This window comes from Prenolepis imparis, unplaced genomic scaffold (genome assembly GCF_030444845.1).
Source record: "Prenolepis imparis isolate NDT839.2.m4 unplaced genomic scaffold, iyPreImpa1.0 SCAF_7, whole genome shotgun sequence".
NCBI classification, from domain to species: domain Eukaryota; kingdom Metazoa; phylum Arthropoda; class Insecta; order Hymenoptera; family Formicidae; genus Prenolepis; species Prenolepis imparis.
In genome coordinates, this window is record NW_028141165.1 from 9,563,039 (window position 1) to 9,577,720 (window position 14,682).

The 14,682-nt window shown below is 33.3% G+C and overlaps 1 protein-coding gene across 1 annotated transcript; it reads right to left on the reverse strand.

Moving 5' to 3' along the window:
• Positions 1-3,040: 3,040 nt before the first annotated feature.
• On the reverse strand, positions 3,041-13,260 carry Nt1 (Neurotrophin 1). The gene is made up of 10 exons (XM_083042096.1): positions 13,108-13,260; positions 10,541-10,699; positions 9,944-10,246; positions 8,417-8,525; positions 8,218-8,338; positions 7,509-7,670; positions 7,161-7,316; positions 4,263-4,585; positions 3,898-4,177; positions 3,041-3,429 (listed from the first exon to the last, which is right to left on the reverse strand). The coding sequence occupies exons 1-10, from the start codon at positions 13,138-13,140 to the stop codon at positions 3,201-3,203; spliced, it is 1,875 nt and encodes a 624-aa protein (XP_082898222.1). The 5' UTR covers positions 13,141-13,260; the 3' UTR covers positions 3,041-3,200.
• Between the last annotated feature and the right edge of the window lie 1,422 nt (positions 13,261-14,682).

Consider the following 14,682-nt stretch of genomic DNA (forward strand, 5'->3'; position numbering starts at 1 on the left):
TTTTCTGGATTATTTTTCGCTTTATAGCATTACAAAGAAATATCACTCGATGTGTGGCTGCTAATGATTATTAAATCGTGAAAGTTTCACTCGTATACACTGGTCGATAAATGATTATCTTATCACAATTATTGAACGGAATATTAATATTAGATTATTGAATATATTGACATTTAAATACATATCACAAATTTACTACAAACTTAGTATATTTTATATATTAATCATAATTAATTATTAATTTATGATCGATCAAAGTAACACTGATTAAATTATTGAATTTATTGGATGCTTCTAATAATGTAGTAAAATTTTTCACACTTCGGAAAGAGAAGACACTATTACATTACTTTATTTCCGGAATAACATTTATAAATTAACGTTGATCGCGTGGCAAAAAAAAGAAATTTGCGATACAAGTGCGAGCCGTCTACGTGATTTCTAATCATCTTCGATCGAGGTCTTTCGTCAAACTAACCGGTGGTATCGCGTGGTCTAATTTATATTTTTCAGCCATCCGCGTAAGATGGAAAAACGACTAGAGACCCCTGCTCTGCGAAGCGTGCAAGATCCGATCGTTCAACGATTCTGTCACTCTCGATTGGATTCTTTCGCCATTTCACCCAAGACGCTTCTCTTCACTGACTCGTATTAGAGAAACTTCAATATACGGCCTCGGTATATCCTAATTACGTCGCACTCGTACCCTTAATTGCGACGCGAGAGCGTTTGCCTCTTAAGAGACGCGCGGAAGGAGAAAAGTCCATCATTAATCAGACAAGATGCACCGTTATCGGCGCAAAGCAAAGAGGACGGCTAACGAGAAAGACGCAGGGATATGATGACTCCAACATGAAAATATCTGGTAAGGCGAGTGCAAACCGTAGCGCAATTTATTTCGTTCAGTCAGCTGGATCGCTCGTTTCGCTCTGCTCGGCTCGGCTCGACAATCATCTCCTGCGTCTTTCCGCGTTGAGCCGCGAAGCGTATCCGCTCGAACTCCGAAACTTTCTTCGCTCCGGCAAATCCGTCGAGAGGACTATCACAGAATAGAATTTCCATTTCCAAAGCAGCTTAAATAGATGTAAATTTTCTTGAATATATAAAAATACTGGTACTGTGCTTTATAAAATTGACATTTACCAAATTATTTGACATTAGAATGTAAATTCTTTCTTATTATATTTTTGGCAATTACTTTCCTATTATATATTTTATTACACTAAATATAATTCTTCAATAAAAAATATATATTATTTCTTCTTGATTAAATTTTTAATTGTATATAATATATATATATATATATAAATTAAATAATAATAGGCTCATATAAATTAACAAATTATTTGAGGAGTGAAATATTTAAGGCCAACTAAACGAGCATTTAAATTTTAGGTTGTTATTGTTTATTATGAATTTGTATTATTAAAAAATATATATATATATACATAAAATATATAATATTTTTTTATATAATATACATAATATATAAGTATGCGCTGCATAGGGTCCGCGGCAACATTGAGTCGACTTTTAATATTTAAAGACGAGTCAAAAATTCATTGATTGCACATTTTAATAGTATATTGTATGTAGATTATTTTTATATCAAATACATACAAGCCTACAAATTTTTAAAATATAATATACATATAATAAATGTATGCGCCGCATAGGGTCCGCGGCAACATTAAATCGACTTTTAATAAAAATAAAAAATAAATAGCAAACATGTGATATGTTCCTCCTCCTCTAATATGAAGATAATGAAATTAAGCGATTTTGATGTTAATTAATTAATGACAATTAATAATATTTATAACTAAATAAGTAATAAGAATCATACACATCTTTTTCAATTGTTACATGATATTTTATTTTCAAAAAGTCGCAGTTGTTGTAAATAAACATTGCTCAAAATATAATTTTAAATATAAGAAAAATAACACAATTTATATAATATAAAAAATTATGTAATATGATAAAATATAAAGGAGAAACAATTTAGCTTATACATATTTTAAATGGACTAGTTAAACTACGATAGCAATAAAACAGACTCGACTTTTTCGTGTTTCTACTTACTTTGTGTTAACTTAATGCATACCTTCGCGAGCAACGTGTTTACAAAACATATAATTGTGAGAAAAGATTTAGCTTTCTCCTCCTTGCAAAGATGGTCAGACTACATTCTCTCAATTTTGTATAAAATAATAATCTCGATATTTGCGATTCGCTACAAATCGCGGATATCGCTGGTCACTTACCATGGCACGAAAGTGAGCTGTACAGGAAGGAAGTAAGAAGTTTTTGACTTCCAAAATGTGAAACTGCATTCACAGATCGCTGATCGTAATAAGTTGTGGCAAGTAAATTATAAATCGTGCATATTTTATGGTAACAGCGATTGGCATTGCTCGTATTATGAATAAAATTTCGAACGCTTTCTCTTGCCAATTGTAATAAAGTATAAATATAATATACTGTATAATTTAACCACCCTAGCTCAAACAATGAAATAGAGAGACACAAGAAAACAATCTAAGAATACTTTATTGGTGATACAAAAAAAAACAAACATCATAAATCTTAAATATAATTTATAAATAATACATAGAGATAACGCGCGCGACTAATAAATATTCAAAGATCAAGATGAATGCGTCAAAGGAAAAAAAATGTTATCATTGCATCTGCCCATTGTGGCCATAATACTCTACCGAAAAATCATATTTATACAAACGTAACACATCTATTCTAAAATTCCTTTTTTTCTTATATAAGGAATCGTTCGAAAAGATACGTCGTATAGAAATTTAATATTGCTTATTAACCGATTTAACGATAAAAGGAAGCAAATTAGAGATACTAATTAAATTTTTATACGAGATGCCCTGCAAAATAAAGTCTATTTATAGCCAAAATATTTTACATCTTATTAGATTTTAAATATAAATTTTAAACTTTTTCTTCTTTTGTTAATTTAAATTTTCTAAATTTAGAATAATATCAAAAGTGCATAAGTTGAGCTATGAATATCTTATATTGTAGAGCACCGTGTATTATATTCCTCGAACAAATAATACTCTCTCACGATCGTAGAGATTAGCGTAAGAAACACGGACGTCGCGAAATTGTACGTGATTTGGAATCTTCATTAAAGTAGGATGTCAGGTACTCCGAAGGAAGAACATTACGTTCTAAGATATCATCGGCTTCCACGCGCTATTGTCACTTTGAACTGTCGCCGACTGGGCAGTGAGTTGCGGCTCCGGGGATTGCAGCATGGAAGCTTCCGGCTTGAAAAAATCTATGATAGGGTGATAGTTATAGTTGATTCTCCTCTGTGGCTCGTGATACTCGTCGTCGAAGCCTCCGTTCTGCAGTCTCGACGTGGCATCCACGTCCTGGTCATACGGCTGACTGTATCTATAAGATTTATCGCGATACTTGAAGAATTTTGACAGATTTCGAGCAAAAAGCTATTTATTTGTATATTATTTTAATATAACAGAAAATCATCATATTGTTTAATTTAAAAAGACATTAATATAACATTAAATAGTATAAATTGCATATTTTGAAAGCTTGACCAATTTCAAGTATTTAATTAAGCTACTTAAATGTAGCTACTTCTTAATTAAGTAGATCCTGCTGGTTATATTTACACAGGCATACTTTCAAACATTTAATAAATTAACTTATTCACATATAAGAGAAAGGGACATATTAATTTAAATTTTTATAATTAATTTTTAATTAAAAAAATTGATTCTCTTTTTCAATCTAGATATTGTAATATCTGACATTCCTCTACAAATTAATAAAAAAACAAAGAGACACGTGTATATAATTTTTTATTATAATAATAAATTATTGAAACGTTGTACTACTTACCGATTAGTGGCTGAGCTGTTACGGGAACTCTCCGTGTAATCCTCGTGAGAGATGGACTCTCGTCTAAAGGGAGGCCTATTAGGTCGATTAGGTCTGCCGACCTTAGTCAGTGGGCCCTTATACCCTGGTGCTCGAGTATTTGGCGCATGCTGCTGCGGTAATTTATCGTACGGCCTCGGAATCGGAGAGGGCTTCTTCGGTCTGTTTCTGTTCGGAAGAGTGAAGATGGGTCTACTCGTCGCGCTGACAGTGTCGAGCACCGGCTTTTTGTTGCTGGATACTGAAAAAAAAAAAAAAAACGAAACGCGTTCACCAACTAGATCGTTGCTTCGTGGACAATAATAAATATTTCCGAAATTAAATACCGTGATTGGAGTCGTAGCTCGAGGCGGGAGTGTATTTGCTGATGTGATTAAAATTGCCTTGATAATCGTCCTTAGAATCGTTGATCGCTACAAAGTCCACGCCCGGGAACGTCTCCTTGGGCTTCGTCGGCGGATCCTTCTGATGCGGCGGAAAGATCTCGGAGTAGCCGTGCACGTGGCAGCTACAGCAAGTCGGAACTTTGAATATATCCATGTGCAATCCCAATTTCTGATCCCAAGTCAACAGTCTGTGATAGTTGTAAATTTGTACGCAGGAAGACCGATAGTTTTCAGAGATGAACGAGCAGGTCGAATGTGGATTACTGTGACAAAACATTGAATGTTATTAAAATTTAATTATTTAATCCCTTTTATAAATCTAAAAAAAGGCATATTAAGTCGATCCTCAAAAGTCTCAAAGTATTGTTACATCGCGAGGAATAGCAGTTTGACAGTTTGTCCAAAATAAAATTAAATAAAATAATAATATGTTTTAAATGTTATAATACTTATATGTAGAGATATATGTAAAGATCAGTGAATGACAGCCTCTCGATGTTATGAATATAACGCACAAAGCGTATCGGGACAGTTAATCAGCATCGCGGAAAAAAGCCAACAATTTTTGCAAGAATCGATTTAACATGTCTTTTTTAGAAAAAGACTAGAATAACACAAGTACGCGCTAAGCGCGTGCCATTCTTCAGTTTTATATTAAAAAAGAATGATATTATTAAAAAAATAATATGTTTTGACAGAATTAGCTGATAACTGTCAAAAAATATTAACCGAGTTTAAAGTATCTAATTTCTATCGAAAAATATTAATAAATCTTTTCGTCAATAAAATCGTAATTAGTCTCGATGTTGTGATTATCTCAAGTATCAAAAGATTCTTGTAGAAAATTCTATTTCCCTGTTCGCACTTTCTGTTAAAAATATGTGAATTATGCAATGCATAAAAATTCATTATTTAAATCTTTAACAGAGAACAAAAAATATAGAATTTTCTACAGAATTTATCGATCAAAAAATATCTGCGCTTTCATTAGATTTACGTGTCTTGTACACATCCACCACACTGCACGTCTCGCGCGAGACTGACCGCAAGACTGAGCAGCGGTGTCGCCAAGCACACCCCACACGTCCGTCACGCTGCGCGTCTCGCGCCAGACTGATTCTCGATTCTCGAGACGTTGCGATTGCGAGACTGACGATCAGTCTCGCGCGAAACGCGCAGCCTGACGGACGTGTGGGGTGTGCTTGGCGATACCGCTCAGAGTCTTGCGGTCAGTCTCGCGCGAGATGTGTAGCGTGGTGGATAAAGTATTATAACATATTATTTACGACATATGACTGTTTTAATTTTTATAACATATTATTACTATGAAATTTAATTAGCAAATTAACACTTTATTAATATTACTTGAAAAAAAATTAGCTGATTAAAGCGTTAATTTGTAGTTTTTAAGATAATAATATGTTATAAGAATTAAAGTAATAATGTTATAAATAATATATTATAATACTTTAAAGTCAAATAATATTTTTAGCAGAAATCAATTAATAACTGTTAACTGTTAAATAAGTTATAATATGTTAAATATGTTAAATATATATAAACTCGTTTAATATTTTTGACAGTTATCAGGTGATTTCTGTCAAAATTAATTCTGTTAAAAATATATATATTAATTAATTATGTAATGCATAAAAATTTAGTATTCAAATCTTTAACAGAAAGTAGCGAACAGAAAAATAGAATTTTCTACAAGAATCTTTTGATACTCAAAATAATCACAACATCGAGACTATTATGATTTTATTGACGAAAAGATTTATTAATATTTTTTGATAGAAATTAGATACTTTAAACTCGGTTAATATTTTTTGACAATTATTAGCTGATTTCTGTCAAAAACTATTAATCAAGGATAAAGTGTATTATTTGCAATTACATATATTATTTACATATTACTATCTTGTAATTTTTATAACATTATTATACTTTGAAATTTAATTAGCAAATTAATGCTTTAATAATATTTTTTGACAGAAATCAGCTGATTAAAGTGTTAAGTTGCTAATTAATTTTTAAAATAATAATATGTTATAAAAATTAAAATAATAATATGTTTTAAATATGTCATAATTCTTTAAACTCGATTAATATTTTTGACAGTTATCAACTGATTTCTGTTAAAAAATATTAATCGAAGATAAGGTATTATAACATATTATATACATATAATATTAGAACAACACAAGCGCGTGCTACATGCGCACCATTCTTCTATTTTATATTTATGAAAATGTTATTTGTAAAAAATAATATAAAGTTTGTTTAAACTAGATTAATATTTTTTGACAGAAATCAGCTGATTAAAGCGTCAATTTGCTAATTAAATTTTTAATTAATAATATGTTATATAAATTAAAATAATAATATGTTTTAAATAATATGTTATAGTACTTTAAATTCAATTTAATATTTTTTGACAGTTTTCAGTTGATTCTGTCAAGAAAAAAATTTCTTTTTAAATATCTTTTTTTAACATAAAACCGAAGAATGGCGCGCGCATAGCGCGTGCTCATGTTGTTCTAGTAGTATTTAAAAAATAGAAAAACTTATAATTTAAAAAATAAAACTTTATTAAAAGGCATTATATTTTTTTCTTTAATAATATATATTCATCGTAAGAAAAAATGTTAACTTTAACGTTTTATTATTTTTGAGCTCTCTTTATTGCAAGTCAACGCCTTAAAACTGGCAGATATTTCGCGATTCTGATCAGATATATTCATTTAATTGCTTAAAATGAAATCATTACGTAAATTGATAATTAATGCTCAAATAAATTACTTTTCTTTCCTTAATACGTAACGTTGCCATACTTACGAGCACTTTTCCAGTCGTATCGTCTGGGTGTGTTCGCCTGTATTTATTATATACTTCCAGACTCCGGAAGCAGCTCTCGCCAATTGCGGGCGAGCATACTTGACAGTCGACGGACAGGTGAAACCCTCCTCCACGTTGTCGAAAGGATTGTCGGATCTTTTGGGCCCGAAAATGAATGTTAATAATAAACGCGATCGCGCAAATTATTAAAAAAAGATTGATGTAATATGGTTAAATATTTTTTAGATATTTCATTTACAAATACAAATTTATTAAAATATAAAATGCGCATAACTGTCAAATATTTTAGAAGAGAGAAGAGAATAGAGGAATATTTTTATCATCTACCTTTTAATCTCATTGCTCTCGTATCTATTCTCGTATTTAGTCTCCAATGGCAAGGGATTCGGTAATTTTTCCTCTGCGCTTCCGTAATCTTGCGCCTTATAGTCGGTCAACAATGCCGCAACCATTTCCTTATTGGTCCTCAAGCTCCTTATAATCGCCTCGCTAAAAAGGCCGGTATTAATACTTTTTTTGCGGAAATAAACAGTAGTGACAATTTTCTCCATTGTAACAAATTTTTATATGCATTTGCTTTTTATTCGAACAGCTGAAAATCCACCCTATTATAAAGCTTAGGGAAATTTGGCAGAGACGAAATATTATCATTGAATATGTTATTTACAAAAAGAATCAATTATTGCAAATTATTTATATTTGCATACAATAAAGAGAAAGATGTATAAGTCCAAAAGATTTAAAAATTAAAAATGTACATAATTATTAAGAAAAGTTTTATAACAATCTTTGCTGTCTATATAAATTCCACCGATTTAATTTTGCTTGATCGTTTATTTATTTATGTATCTCTAAAATTCGATCGCCTTTATTTTAATCATCTCGAGAAAGAGATACGCGGAAAGTGAAAACTCCGCGGGCTCCTCGCCAATTAAGATGGCCCGAGAGATTTAATCTCGCCTGCCGCATGTAAATTGCCGCGTAACAATGTTCGTCATTAATTCAATGCCGAAACGAAAGTTCGGGGCAGACTCACTGCGGATAATCGTTGGCCTCGAGACACACTGTCTTCGTGAAGAAAGTGCATTCGTTTTCCGTGGGCCTCCTCTTCGGATCATTCGGACGTTTAGATGGCCGTATGACGGGCCTTGATTGACCTGGAAATCGAATGAATCTGTCTCGGCTGATCTACTTTTATCCGGCAGGATTAAATGCTATTATCGCGGAAAACTGACCTGTGTAAACGTTTCTTCTGTTCGGAGGAGATAGTCTCGCTGGTCGCAAAGGTTTAATGTACACGGGTCGTCGTCGCTCTTGCGGCATTACTAATCGCAGTTCTTGAGCCTGTAAGTCGGAAGAATTCATAAGAATATTGCTTTTACAAAGATTTTAGTATTCCGATTTTACCTCCGATTCAAGAAACTTTGTCTCGAATTTCTTATCAAAATTAAAATCTCCCTTTTTTAAAATTAAAGCGGAACAAATATCGTCTAGTTAATTATACATAATTTTAACCACGTGTGATTTTACGCGAAATTTATTTATAATTACACTTTAATGTGTGCGAATTTTTATTATATTCTCCGCGTAATTATCAGCGTCCACAAGTATTGTCTGTGTTCACTGACCTTAATGATCGTTTACATATGCTTAAGAGGAACATATGTCTGAATTTTCTGAATACATCGAGTGTATTTTATATACGCTGCATTAACGGTATACGTTTTATTATCGATTCGAAATTTATACATCTGTAAAATCTTTTTAAAAGATTAAAAACAGATTATATTGTTATGTCAACATCTTGACATATAAAGTTATGGACTATTGAAATAAAGAAATTGCTAGAGAAAGAATCACAGTCCGATTTCAACGCGAGTTTTATGCATTTTATTCTCTCATTACTTTATACAGCTTTATATTGTCATCGGGTCCACTTGCGATTAGACTTGTCGTAATGTTGCTGCTTATCTATGCGCGACCACGTAAGATAAATCTATATCCGCCTATATTCGTCCGAGCACCAAGTCGCTCGCTAATTAATGTCCGGAATGGAAAGTCGTCCTCTCGCGCGATATATCTGATAGTATATAGTAGTCGCGATGCCACTTACGAGATTCACGAGATGGTCCTTGCGAAGAAGCATCGCAATAAAATATGTCGAACGCGTGTGAAAGTATTCGCATAAAAGGTGCCGTTTAAAAGACCGGCGCTACAAGTGAAACCGTACGATATGCCACCCGTTCTATATATAAATCCAGAAAGGCTACAATCTTAACTGTAAACCCTCTACGATCTCTGGGGATACACGCGAAGCAATTTTTAAAACAACATTTAACTGCAAATAAGAATGACAGATGCGTGCAATCGAATCTGTGTAATAAACATATAATCAACGATCCTTCCATTAAATTTATACGACCGTTGCGAATGTGGATATCAACTTTTAAGTTTAGAAATCGCCAGGTAGAACTGGAATATTTATTACAGGTTTCGTATATATAAAATTCAATATTTACAAGCGTCGCACCGTCTGAGAAACTCGCGTCTCTCTGCCAAGAAAAACATATATTATAATTAACCAATGAGATAAATCTCATTGAAATTTACGATGAGTGGACCACGTCAAACTCGACTTTCTACCGTTCGCTCGCCGGTGGTAGAAGAAAAAATACAGTCGGGGCGATAGATCATTTATGCGCGAACGCGGGCCGCATAAATTTGCGTTATTCTTTTTTTACTTGCACATTTCATCAACTCACCTCCGGTAACGCTTCGGGCATCTCGTCCTCTTCCTCCTCGTCGCTCTCATCGGAATCGGAGTCGGATATGATCTTCGCTATATCCATGCTGATCGGTAGCATCAGTTCTCTGCTCGCGTTTTCTCGTTGATTCCCATCGCCTAAAAGGGCTTGCGCTTCCTCGAGTGGCGGAAAAGTCGTGTTGTTGTTGGATATTCTCGAGGAAATTAGCGTTGCCATTGCTAATTTTTGCGGCGGAGACATGCTACGCATTATCGGTATTACTTCGCCAATTTGTTCGCGCTTTTCAGGTATTTTCATCGCCTATAGAAAAAGAGCCGAGTATTATTTTCGTAAGACATGAGAACATATGTTCCGGAAGTAATATTTTTCTTCACTAATTGTGTGTGACCTGGATGATTAAAAAATTGTACATATACTGTTATATTTAATCTAGTAGATTAGCAATATAACTATTCATTTGTATTTACACATCTTTGTTTTAAATAAATCACACGAAAAGAAAATAAAATTAAGAAGCAGCAAGTAACATTGAGTAAATGTCAATGCCTACAAATAGACAGTTAGTTCGAAACGAGTGCAAACGCGTTTACTCACGGATGCTACTACTTCTCGTACTTTGCTTGTTCTGTTTTTGCCATTTTCGTCGACCACCTTCAGCAACGTCGATATCTTCTCCTGAGCTTTCTCGCCATCGTCGACGTTGATATTGTCAGCATCCTTCTCGGCATGGATCGGGGACAGTAGCACGACCGTCTAAAGAATGAGACAAACAATGTCGCGTATTGTGTGATACATAATTTTGATAATTGTTGTAGATATCATCATATAAATAAGCGAATGTCATTGAGCATTAGTACAGCGCGATGGAATTAAATGATGCATTACATCATCAGCTGCCTAATCATTATTGGATTAAAAATTGAAAATTTAATACTTGGTTTAGCTCAATCAATTAAACAGAGATAATTAACTAATGTTAATTAATAAATATGTCTTTAAATATTGCCAGCGAGCTGTAATTAACTGGCGAATATCTTGCCTGATCGCGAGTTATAAAAATGAACAAATTTTCACAAGTGAATTAATAATATGTTAATCAACTTCCGATACCGCTAATTAGTGAACGTCGAGCGCAAGATTTAATGCAATGCCAGTGAAAACGGCGCGTGCGGTTGAGCGAAGGGACAATAAAATGCAACTTCCGCGAAGTAACAATCGTAACGAGCATGCAACGCCATGCATGTACGTACATACATCGTCGAGAATAAATCGCAAGAAAGCGTAAATTACGTTAGACGTATCTCCCCTTGTTTGTCAAGAAACGTGGACCGAATTATCGCGTAGATCTTTCTTTGCGAGGAGGAAGCTCGTCCGGAGTAACGTCATTTACACGTATGTGGCACCGGAAGCGCAATTACTGTAATGCGTCTTTGCAGGAGTCCCCGTTGCAAGTTTATGCAATCGTCGAAACAAGAGATCGATCCTTAAAATCTCGTCGCGAAATCGTTTTATACGGATTTAATCTCTCTCAGTGATACTCCACTTAATAACTTAAATATATAATTTGTATGTATATGATTATCGCGAAGAGAGAAACAGAGAGAAAGAGACTTGGATTTAGTGAAAGTAAATGGCCGCAAGTTTCCATTATATCTTGATAGTCGACAACCTGTAATTAACGACTTGATAAGCGTTCTCTGATTTAATTATTTTAACTAAGCGAGTTAATTATTATAAATGATGTATAATTGTATCGAAAGCCAGCTTTAAAGCATGAAGCATTTTAAATTGATGTTCATATTAATGAATCGGGCCAACATTATACTTATCGGTGCTTACATTTAATTAATATTAGTGGATCGATATATCCTTATAATTAATGCTTATATACATTTTTTTATGTGTTTTAATTTTTTTAATGGAACAAATCGTTTTAGCAGAAATACCAGAAGAATATCTCTTGTAAATACTCTCGTAAAAGCAATTAGTTTCGCTAAAATATAATCGAGTTTAAAACAGCAAATGCAACCACGCATGTGAGAGTGCATTGACCACGATGCATCACATGCGGCTTTAATTTTAAAAATGTGAAGAGCGACTCGATTATTATACAATAAAATTAAAAATGTATTTTTTAATTTCACGCAAAAAGACTCCTTGATCATTACTCACATTTTTATAAACAAACTTATACAAATTATAATTAAATATTACAGTGAGAAACAGGAAGAGAATATAATCGATAATGATTTTAAAGCAATCGAGAATAAGATCGATAATTTTTAATTTTTTTACAAAAAGAAGATTAAAATAGTTTCTGCATTTATTCATTAAAATCAAAATTTTAACTGATTATGAGAATATAAATATAAAAATGCATTTTTAAAGTGTTATTTGATTCTCTTTAAAGTCTCCTAAAGTGTTCGCAGTTTTTTAATCGACGTAACGACCTAGTAATCATTGAACTGAGCAGACGATTTTAATGGTATTCAACGGGTTCTTCAGCAGAGTGAACAAAATTGCGTGACTACATTCAAGAATTTCGTGATACGTATTCCGGATCGGGTACTTTGTTGATAAAAAAAGCCTTTCGCGAATTCCCGCGCGAGAGCGAACTCGGTATTCCCTCACGTGCACGGGACATCTATTACTTTTCCTCATTCCAGTGGATCAAGGTCGCGACAAAGGTTGTTCCACTTTGGACCGCGTAAACTGACCCAGGAAGCATCACACGAGAAAATTTAAGGAGTGGAAAAACACCATATCTAGCTCCAAAATTAGAAGATGGAATTTTCTACATGAAAACACTCTTTGAAATCAATAAATTGAATAAAATTATCTTATTATCTAGCATGCAGAAATAAATAATAGTAATACATTAAAATACTTCTTTTGATGATTGATGCGAAAATCATACACGCTATTTAAAAAGAAAGATTTATAATATATGTATATTATATAAAAATATTTTTCTTTTTTATGAGATGTATTTTCTTCCACCATTCTTTTTTAAATATTTTTCGACAAAAGTTAAAATCTTTACAATTAAGCTGCAGTTGAAAAGTTAATAACTTAAAGTGGCAATTAGAGATTTCTACTATTTTTAATTGAATGCAAAATACAAATTAGACTACGTATCCCGAGACAAAGATTATTCTTACCAATAGCACCCAACATGACCGTCCTATCCTCATCCTAACAAACCACTAAGACTCATCAACAGTTTCAATATCAATCGATCTATCAAGGATCGCACTGTCACTACCACTGCAACTGTTTATCAATTTCTCGGCACTATTATAAAACGGTACCACTGAAATGATGATCTTCACTTAAAGCAAAACAGTTATCTTCCAATTCACGAATGCCATGTGTTTGCGCAGAGTTGTTGGAAGCTTCCTCAAAGGATGTATTTATTCCAGAGGAACCTCTCGGTACCAATGCTTATTCGCCAAATCCACCTACAGCCGATCTGCTCTTCGAACTGGCGCGAAACGTCAGTTCTTCCATGGTGGTAGGAGACGAGAAGAGCCTCCCCACGTGGTCCACGTGGGGATAATGTAGAAATGCAGAGTCTCCCCCTCGTGCAGCCGTGACCGAGAAAACCGGACCGCTGTCGGGTTGGTGGATAAGCGTGTCGTACCGAAGAGAAGGAAGAAGTCGGCCACAAGTCGGGCTCCTTCTCTCCATTCGCGCGAGAGAGCAGCGTCTTTACTCTCGGTCAACAGACTACACGCAGCATCGCACGCTTGTACTGCAATATACAAGGTGTTCCAGGTTCATCGTACTTTCTTTCGTCTTCTCTCAGTTATATGTTCTTTTATCAATTTCAATAAATTTCCTAAAAAATCGAGATTTCGACTCTTTGATCTTTCAATTTTTTTATTTACATATTAATTATGGAAAAATTGTAGCAAACATTGCGTTCCATTTAAATTTTGATTACAAAAAAATTAACTCCACATTGAGAAACTTAGAAGCGAAAAAGAGATGAAACACACGATACACCTTGTATGCTGAAGTTGTATCAACGTCGGGTTAACAGATGATCAACACGCTGTTCTTCCTATGATTCCGGATCTAGTACTTTCGATGTGACACTCTATTGTGCCGAGAAAGTTTTTCCTCGCCATCGATCATCTTTTTTTCTCGCGTGCGTAAAACAGGTGACTCTACAGATCTATAGAGTGTATTCAGCAATCTTTGTAATGATAGAAAGCCGAGATTTTTCCTCTTAAATATCGTACACTCTCTTTTCTTTTTCAACGAAAATTGTAAACCAAAATTTATAAAAAATAAAGAGTTAAATTTTTTATATAATATATTTTTAATTTTGATTAATTTTAAAGTTAGAATTCTAGTAAAATAATAAGTAAAAATCTACTTGAAATAATTTTTAATACGTATTGGAATATTTAGTCGATGAAAAATAATTATATTAAAAATATAAAGACTTATATATTTATTAGGCAGAGGCTATTGTCACGCATGATTCAATATGAAATTCACTTAAAAACACATATTTGTTATCATAATAAAATATTACACTTGATCGACCGCAGTTTAATTTGCATCGTTTTTATGATACTGTAGAAAAAAAATTAATCAATATGAGCAGTACAGTGGGTTAACCGAGTTGTTTTCTCTATGATTGCCACTTTACATCTCTTACTTTCAATAATGCGATTAACAGTATACGATTGTTTAGAGAAAGTCACCCAATTTCATACATATTC

What these genes read in the sequence shown, in the direction of transcription:
- Nt1 (XM_083042096.1), bottom strand. Translation starts at nt 13,140, where the DNA reads ATGAGGATAGGACGGTCATGTTGGGTGCTATTG. An exon ending in TGCCCGAAGCGTTACCGGAG is followed by an intron (nt 8,526 to 9,943) that starts GTGAGTTGATGA and finishes TCCGACTTACAG; the next exon opens with GCTCAAGAACTGCGATTAGT. An exon ending in ATACGACTGGAAAAGTGCTC is followed by an intron (nt 4,586 to 7,160) that starts GTAAGTATGGCA and finishes GTTTTGTCACAG; the next exon opens with TAATCCACATTCGACCTGCT.